The following is a 22,611-nucleotide window of genomic DNA, read 5'->3' on the forward strand; positions in this document are numbered from 1 at the left end:
ATCTTTTTCTTTTCTTTACCTGCTCTGATTCTTCTTCTTCTTCTTCTTTTTTTTTTTTTTTTTTTTTTTTTTTTTGAGACGAGTCTCGCTCTGTTGCCCAGGCTGGAATGCTGGAGTGCTGGAGTGCTGCAGTGCAGTGGCGCGATCTCGAGTCACTGCAACCTCTGCCTCCCAAGTTCAAATGATTCTCCTGCCTCAGCCTCCTGAGTAGCTTGGATTACAGGCACCTGCCACCACGCCTGGCTAATTTTTGTATTTTTAGTAAAGACGGAGTTTCACCATGTTGACCAGGCTGGTCTGAAACTCCTGACCTCAAGTGATCCACCTGTCTCAGCCTCCCAAAGTGTTGGGATTACAGGTGTGAACCACTATGTCTGGCCTTTAGCTGCATTTCTAAGGAGATTTGCTTCCTCTGCTTCATGTGTTCTGCCAGCTGTTGACCATGGCTATCACCTGACAATGTTGTTTTCCTTTCTTTCTTTTCTTTTTGAGACGGAGTCTCACTCTGTTTCCCAGGTTAGTGCAGTGGTGCAATCTTGGGTCACTGCAACCTCTGCCTCCCGAGTTCAAGTGATTCTCCTGCCTCAGCCTCTCGAGTAGCTGGGATTACAAGCCTGTGCCACCAGGCCTGGTCAATTTTTGTATTTTTATTAGAGATGAGATTCCTCATGTTGGCCAGGCTGGTCTTGAACTCCCGACTTCAAGTAATCCGCCCACCTCAGCCTCCCAAAGTGCTGGGATTACAGGCGTGAGCCACTGCGCCTGGCCATAATGTTGTTTTTATTTCTAATCTGGTGTTCTCTCTTCCACAATAGACTGCTTTCTCTACTTGTGCCTTTTGGCATGGAAAATGAGCTGCCCCATTTGTAGAGACAGTCTCATGGACAAGGCATAGTTTTGATTAAATGGGTACTCATAATAGCTAGTCATAAAGTAAATCCTGAAATTTTAAAAAAATGTTTAAAATCTTAAAGTCATTAGAAATTAAAAAAATTCAAATTTATATACATATTTTAGTGGCAGAAAATATGATAAAATGACCAATAACAGACTCTCACGTGTAGACATATGCTACCTTAGGATAAAATTCTGCCATGAAGTGGAATGGAATGAAATGTAAACTTGAGGAAGAACAGGAATGATTAAAAAGTTTCCAGCTGTTAAAGAATAACTTCATCTATTTCTTAAAAGGATAAGGGAGGGTATAAAGTTGCTGTGATATTTAGATTTAATCGAATTATTTAAAAGTAATGCAACAACATGTAAAAATGTCAATTTTTATAATACATCAGAAATTATATTTCTTGCAACTATTTTATTTTTTAGTGAAAGACATTAGATGTCAACCCAAAAAGTGTGTTGAAGGAGCATATTGTTTTTCAAGGGTCTTTCAAAGGATAAAATTCTCAACCTATAACACGACTCCTTTTATGGAAAGGAGGATTTGAAGGAAAAAAGACTTTAGAGCTAAAGTCAAGGGTCTCCTGGGAGTTCTTCTTTTGCAGTTCCTTCCCCAAAATGAAAGTGAAGAGTATTAGAGAAAGAAGAGCACCAAAGTAACCGTAATTAGACAAATAATGTATATGGAAACTCTTGGCAAGTAGGCTAAAGTTGCTAATCCCAGTAAGAAGCTGTTAAGAGGTAAAGAAAATCTGACTATTATGAGATGTATTTAATTAAGTGGGTTTATATCCCCAAGGTAATCTTTACATTTATTCATAGTTTACCTCTAGCACTACTTTGATTGTTTGAATCCCTTCTGTTCTTTGTTTCAGGTGGGGATTAACATACTTTTTGTGTAAAAGGCTAGATAGTAAATATTTTTGGGTTTCTGAACTGTGCAGTCTTGTGTTGCAACTACTGTACTCACCTCTGCTACTGCAGGGAGAAAAGAGCCATAGATATTCCATAAACAAGTGGATGTGGCTGTGTACCATTCAACTATTTATAGGCAATGAATATGAATTTCATATAATTTCCATGTGTCATGAAATATTCTTCTTTTGTTTTTTCTAACCATCTGACAATGTAAAACCATTCTAAGCTCACAGGCTACACAAAAACAGGCAGCCGACCGGATTTGGCCTGCAGGCAATAGTTTACCAACTCTGTTTTTAGATACAGTATTTGAAGGCCCTTTTATACTGAAGAGTGAGAACAATATTCTGGAAGGATACACAAAGAATTAGCAATTGTGATTGTATTTAGGTAAGGGAAATGGGTGTCTAAGCTGGGAAGACTTTTTTTCAGTATACTGTTTGAATTGTTTACCATGTGCTTGTGTTACTATTTCAAAAATTTAGTTTCTTTTTTTTTAAAGCCCATTCGGGAATTGTAAACCCAATGAATCTGACTTGAGTGGACCCTGCTAACTATCTGGATTCTATCTAGAGAGTTCTGCTGTTAGCTAATCAGGGGCATTCACATGGTAGGTCTCCAATCAGGGATAATAACTTAAATGATGCAGAATTAGGGGAACTGGACTTTTCATTTGGGAGAGTGAGTGATAAATTATGTCCTAAGCTTTTGCGCCAATAGGGCTTATACCATTTCTCCAGGAAGAGCAAGTCAAATGTCATAGAATTTGGCAGAACTAAGCAAGAAAAACAATAAATGCAGATAATTTAATAGACCCAACATTTCTTGAGGGCTGACTGTATGCCAGGCCCTTAATTTGAAGGTGCCAAGTTTATATGAATGTATTGAAGAAAATATATCACAGGAATCCAAAATGAAGATGAGTGTGCCTGGAAAATATTAAAAAACTGTAATGTGCAGTGGAAGTATGGGGGAGCTTGCTGAATATGGCTCAAGGTTAAAAAAGACAGATGTGAGACAAGGAGAGCACAGGGGGAAACCTGAAGTCAGAGTCACAGAGCTGTAATATCCTATTTTTAAAGACCAAAGGAAATGGGCCTTAAGTTACAGAGTATAAGCTTGGGTTGAATATTAGGAAAACTTTCTGACCGTTCACATGGTGGGTTCCTGGAAAATATTATTATGGGAAATTGTGGAATTTCCTATTCCCAAGATAGGAGAAACTCTAGAACAATAATTGCCTAAATTTTGATGGGGAGTGGGGTATTTAAGCCCATTTATTATACAATATACAGACACATATACATATTTAGTATCATGATTCATATATGTATTCATATATACACATTATATATATCCTTATACAATTGATATGTACATGCTGAAATTTGCATTTCCCTAGTCCTCAACTAGCTTATGAGTATGAATGAGGTCCTGTTAATAACAACAACTCAACATTTTTCTTTTGAGACTTTAGCTCTGTCGTCCAGGCTGGAATGCAGTGGCATGATCAGAGTTCACTGCAGCCTCGACCTCCCAGGCTCAAGTGATCCTCCTGCTTCAACTTCCCAAGTAGTTTGGCTGGGACTACAGGTGTGCATCACCATGCTCAGCTAATTTTTTAATTTTTATTAGAGGTGAGTTTTGTCATGTTGCCCAGGCTGGTCTCGAACTCTTGGGCTTGAGTGATTCTCCTGCCTTGGCCTTCCAAAGTGATGGGATTACAGGCAGTAGCCACTGTGCCTAGCCAGAAACTCAACTTTTACTGGCTTACTCTTCAGGACCTCCAGCTCCTATCAGAGCCTCCCTCCCCGACAACACCCCAGTTATTTCAGGAGTGCCTTGGGGTCTCTTCATGTTTATAACTAAGTCTGCTCTGGCTGTTCCTTCCACTCCATTTTGTGTCCATGAGGCAGAGCAGTGCCCAACCAGTAGTCATGATTCCTCTGCTGGGCACCTCTGCTGCCCAGCCCTCTTGGGTTCAGAGTTCCACTGTGAAATATGGCATAGTTGTTTGAGGATGAGGGTGAGGTTGAAGTGAGTTCTCTCTCTCTTCTGCTTGTTGCATTGGACGGATCTGCCTTATACCTCAATGTTTCCAGACTTCATTTTTATTTACAACCCTTTTCTTCTCACCTCTGGGTGGTAGGAAGGTCTCCTGAATCTAGTATGGGTTGGTCAAACACAGCTACACTGAAAATTACATATGTCTCTAATGGCTAAGGCTTTCCTTTGGGGTGAAGTTCATGGTCCCTAGCTTTCCATGAGTTTAGAATGGATTTTCTCCCACCAAGCTGCTTATATTAATGGATAGTAGAGTTTGGCAGTAGGGCTTGGTGGAATTTGATGGGCTATGCCATGGGTTTACCAGATGGACCCAGATATGCCTGGAACCCACAATGGACACAGTTTGTGTCTCTTCTCAGAAGACTCTCCCTCATTCTTGCTTCTTCATCTGGTTCCTCTCTGGTGTCTTCCCATCAATGCAGATTGCTCTAGTATCGCCCATCTTTAAAAATTGCCCTTGAAACTACATCCTCCTTCAGCTACTTCTCTATCTCTTGACTCTCTATCTCTTCACATCCAAACCTCTCTATTACAGCATCCTGTTATTTGCCTTCATGAACAGCTTTCATGACAATATATAATTATCTATGTATGTGTGTGATTATTTATTTAATATTTATTCCTAATTAAGCTTGATATCATGGATCATGAATGTTTATTTTCCTTTTGCCATTTTATCTTCAAATATCTAGCACAGAGTTTAGTGCAGAATATGTGCTCACTGAATATTTGTTGCAAGCATGAATAAATGAATAAATGAAGGAAACAGGTTTCTGGTGGACTACCTTCCCAGCAGCCAAGTGCACCTGAAACTCACTTCTGTTTGAGCTAGGACATTTGGTGAGTGAGAGAGAAAGAGAGATACGAATAGTGGAGAAATCCTAATGAAATACATACTTATCCAAAAAACCCACTATATCCTCTTCCTGGGCAGCAAATATAGATAGCTATTTATTTGTAAATAAAGTCATATCTTGGTGGAGACAGAAAAAAAAGGTTTGAAAATCATCCTCAGAAAACAGCTTGGGAAAAGAGATTCTGACAGCACACATTATCACTTTTCATTATGTAACCTTTCAAATTACTTCTTTAGGGAGGTAGAAGACATCGTAGAAGGAGTGAAAGAAGAAAAGAAGACTTAGAAACATAGCTCAAAGTGAACACTGCTTCTCTTAGGTTCCTGGATTTCTTCTGGACATTTCCTCAAGATGAAACTTCAGACACTTCGGTGAGATTTACCATTATTTTTCTTCTTACTGTATCTTTCTAAAAAGCCCCGGATCAATACATGACCAAGGTAGATCATGACAGTGAAAATGAAAGCCCCTGAAATTTCCTCTAAAAGGCAGATATATAAGGAATATCTCTGATTTTCTGATCTGCTGACATAATGCCTAAATAGTCAAAAAAAATTCCAGTAGGAAGTGGCTTTAAATCACTATTAATGTTTATAAAAACCTATTCAACTTTAGAATAAAGTTTAAGATAATAAATCATGGATTCATCTCATTTTAAATCAAAGCCTTTTATATTTGTTTCTTTTTTCTAATAAAGACATAGTCAAAATGTCATCATATCTTGCCCAAATCTCCCAAGGGCTGAAATTTGAATAAAAACATACGGTGTTTTTTTCAGATAAATTAGTATCTTTTATGCAAGCACATATCTTGGGCATTTTTAGGTCCAAATGAGGTATAAAAACGATAAATATTGAGAAAAGATACATACAGAAAGGCTATAGTAAAATGCATTCAAAGGGAGCCATTTGTCCTTTCGTAAACTATCTCGCTGTCTCCTTCCCCAGCTCTCCTAACCAACCCTTCCGGCATTCCCACAGTCACAAACTATTTATTTTCCTTTCAGGAGTTTTTTTTGAAGACCACCATAAAGAAAGTGCATTTCAATTGAAAAATTTGGATGGGATCAAAAATGAATCTCATTGAACATTCCCATTTACCTACCACAGATGAATTTTCTTTTTCTGAAAATTTATTTGGTAAGTTGTCAAGTTCATTTGAATATCAATAAGAACAAACTACAATTTGGAAATACATGAGGAAATGCCTAGATGATGAGTCCAGCCCAGGGTCAAGAACATGTTTTTGTTCCTTCCAAGTACTCAATCAATGTTAGCTACTCTGCAAGGTTAGAGGTAGATCGGACCTTGGATTCATGGGACTTAATGGTCTTCATTTTTATAGATGAGGACTGCAAAAGCTTTGTGAATTGCTCAAGGCCGCGAGGCTAGATAATTAACAGAGCAGGGAGTAGAAAGCGATTCCTCCTCTAAGGCTAATTCCAATATTATTATAGCAGGTACTAAACTATGAAATCATGATTCTTATGGCTTAATATGATACCTATTAAAGGCTGAGTTTACTTAGGTTATAGCTGGGCAGATTTCCTTTTGCAGTTCCTCCGGTGCTGGGGGATCTATGGCACAGAGTCAGGATTAGTCATTTAAGCAGGATTGAGGACAAATTGTACTAAGCAGTTTTCAGTAGATCTGTAACTAGATGATACCATAAAATGATATATTGCTCCACTTTATGCATTTATGAAAAACATCTCATTATAAAGAGTTTCAACTGCGAACATTAACAAAGATTTAGCCAAGGCAATATTTTGGGTGGGACAGGGAGCCTTTCTGCCAGTGTTAAAATAATTCCCTTCTGCATAATAGCCCTGCTGGCAGCCTGGGATGCTCCCAGTTTTCACCCTCCGTTAATATATGGGCCATGATATACCATAATAGTGAAAATGCAAACACTAGAAGTTCCTCAAAGTTCAATGTATGAAGGCATGACCGCTTATTTGGTTGCTGATATTCCTAGGACCTGTTAATTAATAATTTGTGCTGTTACCTATTAGTCATTAGCACTTTAGTGTGTGATAGTTGATTAGGCCATTTCCAAAAAGGGGTCATTATTTGTAATAATTATTTACATGTGTACCTGCCTCCATACAGTACAAATGCATTTAAGGGCAGTGACCATATTTCATTAATCTTTTATTATCCAGTGCATATTTAGTAGGCACTTGATAAATAAGAGTCCAGTAATAAATAATAGAAGGGAAAAGAAAAAGAGGTTTATGGAAAAAACAGATGTTGATCCGTAACTCTCAGAGAGACCAAAGGTGGCAGTAATTATTTATTAAATGCCAGTTCTCCCAAGTACTTGCTGCATCTTATTTCTTCCAATTGGCTTATCTTCATCCTGTAGATGTAGTCAAGGGCAGTGGGAGGCCCTGCCTCCATGTCTAGCCACTTGACCATTTGCTTCTGGCCTGCCTGCCCTTCTATGGTTCCTCAGAACAGAGTCAATGTATAGACATCTTAATGATTTTTTCTTCTAGCAATTAGAACTCATAGAATAATTAGGACTATTGGCACATACCACAGATAAAGGAAAATTGCACTCAAGATTTTTTTTCAAACAAAAATGTCAATTTCCTGCTGTAAAATTTTATGATTGTAGGTTGAGATCTCTGAGCTTAGGCTTCATCATTACTAAACCAATCTATTCAGCTCCAATTTGCATACAGAGAGAAAATTGTAGGGTTTTTCCTTACAAGCTAGCCCAATTTTCAGCCAGCACAGAAGATTTCAGGGTGATTTCAGCAGCCATAAGGTGAAAAAGATGCCAGTAAATACAGAAAAAGCCATGAAGATGCCGTCAGGTTAGAAGCATCTAAAGATGATTGCTAAGGAAGCACTGTGCCTTCTGCTTTTATGGTGTGGTTCTCTCCTCTCTCTCTTTTGCTGGACCACATTCTTATTCCATTTCCTAACACTGCATTTAAGGCTTCTGAGAATATATAGCACAAGCTGCATGAGCTGCAATGCAGAGCTGTAATTCTTTGCTGGAGCAGTTTCCTCAACTCTTTATCTGGTCCCCTCTTCTGGTAAACTAATCTGACCATGTGTGACCATTAGGACTCCTTTTCCTTTTCTCCACTAAGCTGTAGAGCCACGTCTAAGCATTATTTTCAAATCTCTTTCCCCTAGGCCCTCAGTCTCACTTCACTTAACATATCTGAGCTAGGCTGGGCATAGTGGCTCACACCTGTAATTCCAGCACTTTGGGAGGCTGAGGGAGGTGGATCACGAGGTCAGGAGATCGAGATCATCCTGGCCAACATGGTTAAACCCTGTCTCTACTAAAAATACAAAAATTAGCTTGGCGTGGTGGCGCATACCTGTAATCCCAGCTACTCAAGAGAACTGAGGCAGGAGAATCGCTTGAACCAGAGAGTCGGAGGTTGCAGTGAGTCGAGATCGCGCCCCTGCACTCCAGCCTGGTGATAGAGTGAGACTCCATCTCAAGAAAAACAAACAAACAAAAAAACATACCTGAGCTAAAGGTATGCCAAAGGGGAGGACGAAGAAAATTTTGATCCCTTTATTCCTCTTCCTCATCTTCTTGTGTGTCATGATGACATTGATGGCTTCTATGGCCCCTTCATGTGCGTAGGGTGGAAGGCACCAGGGAAAAGACTGGCCCATGAATGAGTAGCCCACAGGCCTAACTCAGTACTCCTGAGTCTAAGCTACGCCAGGGGTTCAGAAGGGTTAATCCATGGGTTCAACTGCCCAGAAAGCTGGACTCTTTTCCAGTGGTTAACTGTGTATTGAAAACAGCAGTCATGTTGTTATAATAAAGGCAAACAAGGTTAATGGAATAGTCTATGGATAGCTGTCACTTCTTCTCTTCAAATATCGGACACTGACAATACGCTGGGCCTTGGAATAAAGCAGAGAATAGGACAGGCAAGATCCTATTAGAGAGCAAACTCACAATAAACTTGTAAATAAATCAATAAACAAAATAATATTATTTTTATACCTTATTTGGACCTACAGATGCCCAAGGTAGTGATACATGCTATGAAGGCAACAAAATAGGGTGATGCCCTATAGCCTGGAGGGATGGGCTGCTCTAAGTGGTATAGTCAGGAAAGGCCCCTGAGGAGTCCACAATTGAGCACAGCCTGAAAGACAAGAAGCCAGAGAGAACATTCCGGGAGGAGACAATAACAAGTGCAAAGGCCCAGAGTCTGGAATGGACTCAGAAGGACCTTGTCTTCTACTTATTTTTATTTAGGGGTGGACAACTGCTTTCCCATTAACCAGCTGTGCAGCCTTGAACAGCTCACTCAAGTTCAGTTGGTAAAAGTAGATTATCAGGCTGGGAATTCTAGGACATTTACTCAAATTAAACATTTGAGTCCACAGAAATGCTACTGTTGTCCACGTCAGGAAGTGGTGACTCAATGGTACTCACTTGGTACATGGCTCAACAAGTCCTTTTAAGGTGGTCCTGGGCATGGTCCCCTTCACTGCGGGTTATTATAAAGGTCATAATTCAATGACAACTTTAAGGCGTTTAGAAGGTGACCTGAAGACAAATACTGACAAGCACTCACTACTGGGTCCTGGAGACACTAATGACCTTTTCAGTGATAACTTGCAGCTTCTTCTAGAGGTGACCATGGGCCCCTTACTCTTCGAAGGCTTTGCTTAAGGTGAAGGGGAAATGTCTTCACCCCTGTAATGTTTATTCCAAAAAGCAGAGCCCAAATGAGGACTTGTGTGAAGGCAGTTTATGTGAGAGATAATGAGGGAGCGGAGGCGAGGGAGTGGGCGATGCGACAGGGAAGGAGGGAAAACAAAAGAGGTCAGTTGTCAAGATCCCTGGTGTGGGTGAGGCCAGCTTGATGCCACTGGGAGCAGCACGGAGAACTGTCAGCAGAGGGGTCAGGGACTGGAGCATATATTAATATTAACTGCCCCTTGGCTCCTGTTGGTTGAGCGTCACCCCAGGGGGCATTAATTCCCCGCGCTTCTGGACTGTTTTTGAGCTCAGGCCAAGCTGTCTCCTGTGGGATTAGAGAAGTTCTGGGCAGAAAGCATAGGGACGTGCAGCATGCTCTTGAAATGACAGGCAGTCAGCCTGCAGTCATCATCTGAGCTCGCGTATGATCAGCTGCCACAGGTATGGCTGAGATCAGAGACGGACTGAAGGGATGTGACAGCTCCACCAGAAAAAGAAGAAAAGAAACTTGGACAGAATGGAATCAGAGAGATGGGGGTTGGAATCACCTCCCTGAAGTCCTTTAATTTATTCTGTTGCCAGACATCCCTGACAAATCCAGATGGAAATCTAGCCCGTCGGTAACTGAATCCACGTAGAGGCCTGGGGGTGGAAGGACACAGTTACCGCACAGAGATTCGTCTCCTTTCCTCTGGGAGATCCTGCAAGCCAGGAAGCTTGGTCAAAGATTAATTTAGTGGATTAAAAAAGGCGTCTCTGATGAATGAATAAGGCAAAGTTTTATGCAATTAGTGCATAATAAAAAGTAATAATGACAAAGTCCACAGCTCCCCACCATCTGACATAGTGAATAAAACAGGAGATGGTATATTAACTAAAGTCTATATTTACTTTTAGCAAATTATGTTTTAAAAACTCAAAAATTACAAAAATTTAGAGATTAAAGAGACAAAGCATTCCAACAATAAGAGAATAAGCAAGAGAAAGTACAGTCTTATCCTCCCACACCCAATGTTCCTGGGTACAGTGATTCCTGACTCACTTAGCACAGTGACACTGGGAATGGAAATAAGGAATAAAATAGCGGGAAATGAAATCTCAGAGGCAAGTGAGATTCTCTGAACTTCAGTTTTCACCCACGTAAAATGAGGATAATAATGTCACACTTCACAGGTTGTTGGGAGGAAGGAATGGGCTGTGTGGGAAAGTGCTCTGTAAGCTGCAAGACATCCTAAAATGTTACAATTAATCCAGAGTTTGAAATGTAGTTGTCACATTTTAAATTGTTGAAATGATAAACACCATTCCACTCATTAAAAGAAGGAAGTACTGTTTATCTCAACATTGTGGAGTGCAAAGAACTTTCAAGGGGCCAGAGAGAATCAACAATATGTAAATAAGGCTGGGCGCAGGGGCTCATGCCTGTAATCCCAGCACTTTGGAAGGCTAAGGCAGGCGGATCACCAGAGGTCAGGAGTTTGAGACCAGACTGGCTAACATGGTGAAACCTCGTCTCTACTAAATATACAAAATTAGCTGGGCGTGGTGGCACGTGCCTGTAATCCCAGCTACTCGGGAGGCTGAGGCAGGAGAATCGCTTGAACCCAGGAGGCGGAGGTTGCAATGAGATGGGCGACAGAGTGAGACTCAGTCTCAAAAAAAAAAAAAAAGAAAAAAAAAAGAAAAAACCACCAAAAAACAAAAACAAACAATATGTAAATAAATTTCTGGTTACCTCACCTTTGCATTATTACATTGCTAACAACAGCTTTGGAATCCACGTCTTGTATTGCGTTTATTATTGTATCTAACAGTCTTTCCGGAGCCCCATTCTGATTGAGGCCTAGCAAGTGTCAGGAGGTAGATCCTATACAATCCCATTCACTTATCTTTCATTTCCTTTGGCTATTTCTCATTGCCTTATGCTTCACTCAGCTGTGTATGCCCATTTTCTTAGGGTGCGCTTTATTTCTTTATTTTTATTTTTATAGAGCAAGGGCCTTGCTCTGTCACCCAGGCTGGAGTGCAGTGGCACAATCAGAGCTCACTGCAGCCTTGAACTACTGGGCCCAAGCAATCCTCCCTCCTCAGCCTCTTCATGCTTTATTTGTATCAGAATACACTCACTTTGAAATCTGCTTCTTCCCTATGACTTATGCTTAAATTGAACGAATCTTCCAGATGTTACAGAGTCAGTCAGATGTTTTAAAATGCAATTAAAGGTTTTGAGATGCAGTTTGTAGAATATTTCTGACATTTGATTTCAGGTATTTTTCCATCTCACTGAGTTCAACTCAAGTGAACATAGTTCTGACTTCTTCGGTGAATTAAAGTTCAAAGTTTCCAAAAGATAGAGAGATACCATTGTCTCAGATAAAATGAAGCTTTGTTTCAGCATATTTGAAATATTTCGTCACTGCTGTTTCTTCTCCACAGCTCTTCCATAGCTGTAAGCAGTCTCTAAGGCATTTAATTTACTGTTACTTTGGTTTTTTCTTTCTCAAGGAATCTCAGTTCTGGTTCTCTTGATAGTGGAGTAAAGAAATGGGAGAAGGAAAGAAATATTGAATGAGCCTTTTCTTATTACAAAATAGATGACTGATTCTTTCAGCAGGGGCTTGCAGAATTTGGAAAAGGTGTGCAATGAGTCAGAGAGTTGGCCAGCTGGTAGGCGATTCCACTGCAGTCTAGGCCTTAGCTCTCAACCCTGCAGGCTAAGAAACAGATTCTTAGGGATGCCAAGTTAAAAAAGATTGACTATAAAATCATACTGCTAATATATTAACTTACAACAATAAAAATAATTGTAATGAAAACAGCTAGTATTTCTTGAGTGCTTTATAGAAACTGATGTGTCAGATATCAAGCTAAGTACATTTTAGATTTGTTAACAGATTTCCTGGGTTGATTCCAATCTCTGCCATCTACTACCCTGTGGTCTTGGACAAATTCCTTAACTTTGCGCAAGTTACTTGCCTTATTTAAATAAGGTGATAAGAAGAATGCCTGGCACATCTCAAGTACTCTATTTGCCACTAAAATTCACTCTCACAACACACCTATAAGGTAGGTACCGTTACTGTTCCCCTTTTATGGTGAGAAAAGGAATATTTAGTGATGTTAAATAATCTGCTAAACATTCCATAATTAGTAAGTAGGCAACTGAAATATAATCAGGACAAGGAGACAAAATCCAATGTTTTAAGTCTCCAGGCTTAGAGAATACTTCTATTGACCTTGTCAACTGGGAAGGTCTTTCAATAAGATTATCTACCTTTAAAGTCTGCTGACCATGTCTGTTCCGAAGGATAGTTCTCAGAAAAAAAACATTGCCAATATTTACTGTAGGACCTCCCTTTTTTCATGCCTTCATAGCTGATGCCCCACTCAGCATGAGAGGTACAACATTCACAGTGCTCCCAAATACTCTGCCGAACAGTGCCATCAGATAGAACTTTCTGTGACGAAGGAAATGTTCTAGATCTACTTCATCCAATACAGTAGCCACTATTCGCATGTGGTTATTGAACACTTAAAATGTGACTGGTGTGACTGAGGAACTGACTCTAATTTAATTTAAATCAATTTAATTTAAATAGCCTGATATGGTTTGGCTCTGTGTCCCCACCCAAATCTCATCTCAAATTATAATCCCCACATGTTGAGGGAGAGACTTGGTGACAGGTGATTGGATCATGGGGGTGGTTTCCCCATGCTGTTCTCATGATAGTGAGTGAGTTCTCACGAGATCTGGTTGTTTGATAAGTATCTGGTGCTTCTCCCTTCCTACTCTCTCTCCTGCTGCCTTTTGAGGACATGCTTTGCTGCCCTTTCACCTTCTACCACGATTATAAGTTTCCTGAGGCTTCCCCAGCCATGCAGAACTGTGAGTCAATTAAACCTTTTTTCTTCATAAATTACCCAGTCTTGGATAGTTCTTTATAGCAGTGTGAAAAGAGACTAATAAATAGCCATACATAGCTAGTGGCTACTGTTTTAGACAGCAGAGATATTCAGGAAAAAAATATTTTTTAGGGAAAAAATGATATGAGACAGTTGATCATCTCTAAGAGAAATGCAAAGGGATCCAATCAGTCTTGTTATAAGAACATTCTGTGTGAATTTCACTCAGCAACAAGGGTTTCCTGGGTCAGCTAAATAATCCTGCTCATTTCTTATCTAGTATAGATGTTTCTGAGGGCAACCGACAGGTCCATTTATTTTGGCCAGTGAAAAACTCAGTGGAGAATTCTTGAAATGGAAAATTCTGAATCATTCGCCTAGCTTCATATCCTTTGGGTAGCTTTTTCACCTATGACCCTCTCAGGGAAAGGATAGCTCTGGGATTGTGAGGAAGGGAGAACAAGGTCAGAAGTAAACTGAGGACGGAAAATGGCTTTGCAGATGGTGACCCCTGATCAAGCAATTCAAACTGAAATATACCCATAGACCACCACTCTCTTCCTCTTTATTGGCAATTAGGGCAAGTGTACCTTAGTTTTTCCACCACGGGATTTTGAGTCAGAAGACCTGGGTTAAAGTCCCAGCTTCATTCCTTACTAATGGGATGACTATAGACAAATCACTGAAACTCACTGAGTTTAAAAATAGGTTAAAGATAGTGGAAGTTAGAAATAATACCTCCCTCCAAGGGTGCAAGTGAAGATCTGATGTGATAATGCATATGGAACTGCTTTGGAAACTTGTGAAGGCTATAGAAATGTCTTAGCAATGATTATTCCACTTGTATAGCTCACCTTTGCCTTTCAAAATTGCTTTCATATTTACTATCTCATTTTATCTTCAGAACAGGCCTAATTAGGGCATGAATTATTATCTATGTTTTACCATCTATTGATGTGGACAAATGGGGCCCACAGAAGCTGAGAGACTCATCTAAGGTTACACAGTGCATCTCGCTACATTATGCCTGGGCTCCACCCTGGATCAACTGAGTCCCCTTCTAAAGCCCTCATTTCTAAAAAACAACCAATAGACTTAAGCTTGATGTCCAAAAGTTATGCTGAAGGATAAAATATAGAATTATTCCTATTCAATAAGCAACCCAAGGTACAACATGAGTCCAAAGCTGAGCAATCATAACATCAACATAGTGATGATGGGTAGCCACCTGTTGTGCTAAGCATTTTATAAATACTATTTTAGTTAATAATCACATATAATTCTTTGAGGTTGTATAGTTATCAACCCCATTTTACAACCAAGGAAATAAAGGCAGAAAATGGTTCAGGAATTTGTCCATTGTCCACAGAGCTAATAAGTGCCAAGACAGCCTGGATGTATTAGTTTGCTGGGGCTGCTGTAACAAAGTAACATAGACTGGGTAGCTTAAACCACAGAAATTATCCCATAGTTCTGGAGGCTGGAAGTCCAAAATCAAGGTGTCAGCAGGGTTAGCTCCTCCTGAAGGCTGTGGGTGGAGGATGTGCTCCAGGGCTCTCTCCTTGGCCCACAGATGGCCATCTCCGTCTCCTCTCTGTGTGTTCACATCAACTTCCCTCTCTGTGTTTCTGTCTCTGTAACCAAATTTCCAATTTTTATAAGGATACAAGTCATATTGGATCTTCATTTTAATTTGATTTTCTCTGTAATGACCCTATCAACAATTAAGGTCACATTCTGAGGTACTGGGGTTTAAGGCTTCAACATATATACATCCTCATCTTACAATGGTTCAACCTACTATGTTTAGACTTTACAATGGTGTGAAATAGACACTTTTAGCATAGTTTTCAATAAATTACCTGAGATATTCAGTTCTTTATTACAAAAAAGGCTTTGTGCTAGATGATTTTGTCCACTGTAGGCTAATGTAAGTGTTCTGAGCACATGTAAGGTAGGCTAGGCTAAGCTATGCTGTTTGGTAGGTTCGGTAGGTAGGCTGGAGTGCAGTGGTGCAGTCTCGGCTCACTGCAAGCTCCACCTCCTGGGTTCATGCCATTCTCCTGCCTCAGCTTGCCGAGTAGCTGGGACTACAGGCGGCATGTCTTACATGGTGGTAGACAAGAGAGAATGAGAGCCAAGCAAAAGGGGAAACCCCTTATAAAACCATCAGATCTTGTGAGACTTACCCACTAACACGAGAACAGTGTGGGGGAAACCAACCCCATGATTCAATTATCTCCTACAGGATCTGTCCCACAACACGTGGGGATTATGGGAGCTACAATTCAAGATGAGATTTGGGTTGGGACACAGCCAAACCATATCAAGCATTATGCTTTAAAATGCTTTCATTTTAAATCATACTATTCCATTTTAAATCATACCATTCATTCTGCCACCTTTTGATGGGGACAAATGTCAGGACCCGGAGCATGGCACTTGACCTCCAAGTCCAGTTTTAGAGCCAGTGAACAGAAACCCACCCTCTAAAAGTTCTTAAACTGGAAAAGTACTCCCCCAAAATGTTTATCTAAGAGACTGGTTTCCAGCTTACTAGGCAATTTGGCATTAAGAACTTTTCTCATAAACATTTACAAATATTCTGCTCCGTAATGAGGTTAATCAGTAAACCACACAACCTCTGTCCTCTCTCACTCCTTACCTAGTCTCATTTTCAGTTGCTGTGAATAAGCTAAGAATGGTAATGCAGTTTCAGGGGTTAGAAAATCCAATTCAAATTAGTCCTCACTGCAGCTGTACGCCGTCAGGATTTTTCATGGAAATGATGAGTATGAAGCCCGCGAAAGGTAGGACACTGTTCACAGGTGCTTTCAGGTCGAGCTCTTGCAACTGGACTGAGGAAATCTGGGGACTTTGGTTGGAGATGACAGTAACAGATGTCTGTCAAAGATAGTGGCTCAGTCAGACCCAGAAGACTGGAGTGAGAGTTTGGGTTGGGGTGATTTTTATAGGGTTCTAAACAGACGAATATCTTATGGGGATGAAATCCAAGGATGTTTCCCCTAATATTCTTCATAGACTATTATGTCAAATTATCACTATTATTCCAAACCAAACATTAGACAGTTCTAATATTAATATCAATGGACACTTGAAAAAACATTTTAACATACATTATTTAATGCAGTGTTCCTAAAATGGCAAGTCTCAGTTCCCAGGGGATCACAAAATTTATTTAGTGTCTTGTGACCAGCATTAAAAACTGGATTAGAATAGAATAGAATAGAAATATCAGTGTCCCTCAAGGAGTAAAGACAAGTGGTATTTCATGAAATTTTGTTTCAGTTACATGTGTATAAGTATGTATGAGGGATATGAGATAAAATGTATCTAAAACCGTAGGTTGTGGTAAAAAAAAAAATGAAAAGAGTTTGGGAAACACGAATTAATGAAGTAGTTTCACAGCAGGTTTCTCCCAACAGTCCATGAAAAATCAGATAAGCACAGAGTTGAGCTTTAGGCCCAGGCTTTTGGTTTTCTCTGAATTAAAACATAGATTATAATTAAAACACAGTATAATGTAAATCATATTTTAATATTTTTTAAAACAGAAATTCATCTTTTAAATTTCCAGCAAGAAAAAACTCGAGTCATTTTTATAATAATGATAATTGTGAACATGTTTTTGGTCATAGACTTGGTAGCATACCATTTTGTTTAAATCCGATGTTTAAAAGTGACCGACACCGTATTTAGAAATGGAAATGAGTTGGAAGGCCGGGGAAGCAAATTTTTCATTTACTTCAATTTAACCAACATTTAATAAACATTTACTATGTGTCAGCCATTGAGTTAGATGCCAGGAATATAAAGAAAAGAATATAGTCTAATATTTTCCCTCAAAGAGTTCACAGACTAATCACAACAATCACGAAAGTATACATGTGTATGTGGTGTCAGGCACTATGCAGTTTACATTCTTTGTCGTAGTTCATCTTTATTACAGCCTCTCATGCAGGCACTACATTGTTTCAGCTTTGTAAAGGAAGGAACAGAAGCTTAAAGAAGTTCCATGTCTTTCCCAGGTTCATATACCTAACAAGTTGCGGGTGAAATGAATCCAGATTTGTCTGCTCAGAGGGCACTCTTAGGTAGTATCTCATACCATCTCAAGTTCAGCGTGGAAGATAAGCCTGTAAACAAAAGAAATGATTGTATATGCTTCCAATAAGTGCCATAATAGAAGTGTGTACAGAGGTAGGAGAGGTGAATTCCACCTGGCGGAACTGGGGCAGGCCTCCCGGAGTGGTGACCAGAAGTAGGTAATCAGCTGACGAGGCAGGGAGAGGCACTAACATCACAAAGGCCTGATGCCAGGAACAGCAAACAACTTTGCAGTAAAGCCCTGCCATTTAGTGAAGAAACCATGGATTAAGAAATAAAGGAAGGTAAAAAAAAAAGTGACTTTTCTAGGCACTGCAATTCAACAGACATTCATTAAACATTTACTATGGTCAGCATTGTGCCAGGAATGAAAAACTGGATATAAACTGGGCCCTTTCTCAGGAGCATCAGAAACTCACTGTGAGATTATGGAGGAGTGCCATTGTTTTTATGCAAACCTGATTTCCCATTTGGGGATACAGTGGTTCTGGTCCCAAACTCCTTAGAGCTGCACTGGCTAATATGCCACGTGTGGCTATTCAACTTTAAATTTTAACTTAGAATTAAATAAAATTTAACATTCAGACTCTAAGTATCACTAGCCACATTCCAAGGGTTCAATATCCCTATGTGGTTAGTGGCTACCATACTGGTAGGTACAGAACCCTTCTATCACCTCAGAAAGCTCCCTCAGATGACACTCCTTTAGAGAAGGTGTTGAAACCTGGAGACTGTCTAACCAGAAGAATTTTACTTTCTTTTCAGGGCTTCTCAGACTCCCCTGGAGTCCATCCATGTGTTCTCATTTAAGAACTCTTCCCTAAACTTCCATGGAGAACCGTCACAAAGGAATCCTAATTCTCATACTCTTTGATAGGCTAATTCCAAAATAAAGATTCCTGAATCTAAATTTTAATATGTATTTTCCCTTTTAAATTGTATCAAAATAGAAATAAATTTACCTTTTCAGAACGCATACTCTAAATTAAAGTCGAGCTACCTCTACTCCCTCCACATCTTATTTTCTGCCAATGTTGTATTTGTTTACTTGTTTACTTATTTTTGTCCTAACCCTTGACATCCCCACTTCCCAAAACACACAAACAAGAGAAAGGCTGGGCCTTCGTATGTGTCTTTTCACTTTCATATCTTCAGACCCTAACACAGTGACTGCTAAATAGCAAATGTTTATAACACACACACACACACACACACACACAGAGAGAGAGAGAGAACATGAGCATATGTTTATAAATATATATTTGTAATGAAAGAACTATCCTAATACTTATATCATCAAGACAGACTGTGTTAATAATTACTTATTAACTATCAATTAACTATGATTAAAATCAGGATTTTGCTAGGTTCTTTAGGAAACATGTCTTTTAATGACACTCAACTTACCGAAACTGCTTCTCAGCAACCGTATTTTACACTCAGAACTACCTTCTGAGATCGCAACAGTCCCATTTTTACAGGAGAGATTGAAATAGGAAAAGCTTAGCCAGTTAAGATCTCATGGTCAGTTAACTGTGGAAGTTGTTCTAGTCCAACCATTTTGGAATATTTGGCCATGCTGGTTCTTTGGTTGTAAAGTTCCTTTGTAATTACTTCTCTATTTGTGGAGATTTAGGAGACACACTATGAAATGCTAGAAGTGAATGTGCTTTGAGAATAGAAAGTTTTTTTTGTTTTTTGAGATGGAGTCTCGCTCTGTCACCCAGGCTGGAGTGCAATGACATGATCTTGGCTCATCACTGCAGGCTCCACCTCCCAGGTTCAAGTGCTTCTCCTGCCTCAGCCTCCCGAGTGGCTGGGTTACACGCGCCTGCCACCACGTCCGGCTAATTTTTGTATCTTTAGTAGAGACAGGGTTTCACTATGTTGGTCAGGCTGGTCTTGAACTCCTTACCTCAGGTGATCCACTCGCCTTTGCCTCCCAAAGTGCTGGGATTACAGGCATTAGCCACTGCACTTGGCCAAGAATAGAAGTATTATTTAATATTATTGTGTACGGTTCTCATATTTTTACTGATGTTCTACTGTTTTAGCATGATATTATCTATATCTTTGTGAAAGCTTTCCATTTTGATCTAGATTATTCCAGAGATTGAAAAGACAGGGATATTATTATCTGACTTGACTTGGGACTCCTTTGTATTTCTTGATTATGAAAATAATTGTCTCGTTGAAATAATGCTTAAAGATTTTAGAATTGTCATATGAGGAGGAAAAAAGTACACATTTCCTTGGATGCTACAGAATCCAGATTCTATCGGTTTTTGATCTTGGGCAAATTACTTAACCTTACTAGACCTGTGGCAGAGAGAAATTGGGCTGAGGGAGGAAGGGGAGTTAAGGGAATAAGATAGGTTAGAGGATAAAATCTAAGTGTAAGTGAAACTAATGCTTTTAATACTTTTTAGTTTTTTTCAATTCCATTCACTCCAGAAATTTTCATCGTATTTGGTGATGAAATAGATCAGGATTTTGCTGATATTTTATCTTTTCTTTTTGTGCAATAATTCCATATTTTTCTCCTTCCATTTTGTGGTCATAAGGCACCATTTCTAAAATATTTTGTCCATCAGACATACTCTTTTTTGTTTGTTTGTTTTATTTTGTTTTGTTTTTGTTTTTGTTTTTTTTGAGACAGAGTCTTGCTCTGTCTCCAGGCTGGAGTGCAGTGGCGCGATCTCGGCTCACTACAACCACCACATCCCAGGTTCAAGTGATTCTCCTGCCTCAGCCTCCCAGGTAGCTGGGACTACAGGCGTGCACCACCAAGCCCAGCTAATTTTTTTGTATTTTTAGTAGAGACGGGGTTTCACCATGTTGGCTAGGATGGTCTCAATCTTTTGACCTCGTGAACCACCTGCCTCGGCCTCCCAAAGTGCTGGGATTACAGGCGTGAGCCACTGCACCTGGCCTATGCTGTTTTTATATGGATAAGTCAGACAGAAGGAAAGGAAATTGATTTTTGTACAGATACTGTATACCATGTGTTCTGTCAATCATTTCCTGGGTTAATGCAGAAAGCATTATTTTCAACATGTAATATGTATATTCTGAAATTTGGCAGTGTAGAAAAGCCCTGAATTCTAATGTTCATAAACTATTAGTCATATACTTATGGAGACTTTTAGATATAAAGAAGAACTAGAAGATTATCTAGGGTGGAGTCTTCTCTTTACAGATGAACAGAAGGAGGCCCAGGTAGGGTAAGTAATGGTTTTTAAATGGCGTGTAACTAGATTCAGGAACATGACTGCCAGGGACCTAGAAACCTCTTCTGTTGGGAAAACTTCCCAAGAGAAGCAATACCCACCGGGAATTTAGAGGTAAGTGGACATTAGTGAGATGAAGCCCTGGAAGGGGTTGGCTGTGTTGAGAACCATTTCAGGCTCAGGAAGCAGCAGGTGGGAGAAGTCCTGAGTCTGGAAGCGGCAAGGCACATTCAAGAAACAGAGATGTCTGAACATGCAAAATGGCTGGAAAAGAAAGCAAGGGTAGAGTCATGCAGAAGCTTGCAGGCCCAGTATAGGTTATTTGCAAGCGGAGGCCGAGAAGGGGGTAACAAACGCAAGTAGGAGGATGCAGAGAGGGGCTTTGAAGATCGTGTTTTTAAGTATCACACACCTGAAATTACCCCCAGAGAGCAGCAATTCAGTGCATGGGCTTTGAGATTAGACTCCTAGAGCTCAAGTCTCATCTACTTAGGTAGGTAGGAGTAAAGTTGCTTAACTACTATGTGCCTCATGGTACTCATTTGTAAGTGGGGGTTAATAATGTTACCCACCTCATAGAGTTTTGTGAGGAATAAATGAGAACATACAAGTGCCTGCCACTACGAAGAACGCTATAAAAGTTTTCTGCAAAATATGGTAATAGTAATCATAATAATTATAGTAATCGTTTCAACTATCTTTTGAGCACAGCAAAGAGCATTGCCAATTTGAAATCCCCAAAGCCCCAAAAAACCACGTTTTTCTAAAAGTTTGGCACACACTTTTTTGGTGACAGAACCTGACCTGAATGAATGTGAAACTATTTATGGTCTTTACTTATTGCACTTGCTGTGAATATTCATACGTTTCCCTGTGGAAAATATTGCTGTATTTGATTCTGGGTTCTGTTCCAGACTGTGCTGGGAGGGATATATAAATAGCACTGTATTCTGTTCTGAAATCCTGAAAATTCTGACTTCTAAAACACATATGACTGCCAGGGTTTCAGATAAGGAACTGTGAATCTGTATCATCTCACTCAATCCTCAGACTAACTCTTGATATCGATATTATCATCCCAACCTTGCTGCCATGAAAACCAAGATTTATCAATAGTTTGAATAATTTGCTCAAAGTCCCACTGTTCATAAGAGATGGAATTGGAATTTTGGTCTAGAATTGTCTGACAACACTTTGAAGAGTCAGACACATTTGTAAACTTTCCTATCTCTTATTTGTGTCTATTTTTTCAGCATTTGCATAATTTAAATATTTTTATTTTCTAAAGAGCCATAGTTGATGTTTCCAGGAAATAGAAGCATTTTCATAACCTGATGATTTTCTATTACCTAGAGGTTTTCTAAATAAGGGACTCCTTTAATAATGATGGTAGTAAGAATAATTGTTATTATTCCTATTTTAAGTCAGCTATAATTTATCGAGCACTTCCTGTGTGCCAAACATTTAGCAAAGCACTTGGCACACATTATCTCATATAATCCTTACATCAACCCAATGAGGTAGGTGTTATTATTCTCTGTTTTATTAGGAGAAGACTGCAACTTAAAGACATTAAGGAATTGCCAGCTGCACACAGATTGTAAGTAACAGAGCAGGAATATGAATCCAGTAGATAGATTGCAGGCACTGTATTCTTTTTTTAAAGCTCCTCCTTTGTTTTATAATGATTAAAATAGCACATACATATACACATGGCAAAAACTACAAACAGTAAAAAAAATTATGCAATCTTCTATCCCAGAATATAATGTAAAAATATCACCTCTCACAGTCACCACCACCTACTTTCTTCTGTATCATGCAGAAATTTGTCTTTGCGTGTGGGCACGCGCGCACACACACACACACACACACAGAGTTGGTGTTTAATACCGATGTGAATATACACA

At 39.5% G+C, this 22,611-nt stretch overlaps 1 protein-coding gene across 8 annotated transcripts in view; it reads left to right on the forward strand.

Moving 5' to 3' along the window:
• Positions 1–22,611, forward strand: part of NR1H4 (nuclear receptor subfamily 1 group H member 4) — a 132,993-nt gene that overhangs the window by 56,180 nt on the left and 54,202 nt on the right. For 6 of the 8 annotated variants that reach the window (XM_055358760.2, XM_055358759.2, XM_055358757.2 and 3 more), the window contains 2 exons: positions 4,979–5,113; positions 5,749–5,881. In XM_055358760.2, the coding sequence (XP_055214735.1) occupies positions 5,803–5,881 (79 nt within the window). In that variant the 5' untranslated portion in view covers positions 4,979–5,113; positions 5,749–5,802. Of the gene's footprint in view, positions 1–4,978; positions 5,114–5,748; positions 5,882–16,016; positions 16,154–22,611 lie in introns of those variants that run through there. The other 2 variants (XM_019039443.4, XM_004053744.5) reach the window with 1 other exon arrangement.

The sequence above is a fragment of the Gorilla gorilla genome, chromosome 10 (genome assembly GCF_029281585.2).
Source record: "Gorilla gorilla gorilla isolate KB3781 chromosome 10, NHGRI_mGorGor1-v2.1_pri, whole genome shotgun sequence".
Classification (NCBI taxonomy): Eukaryota; Metazoa; Chordata; class Mammalia; order Primates; family Hominidae; genus Gorilla; species Gorilla gorilla.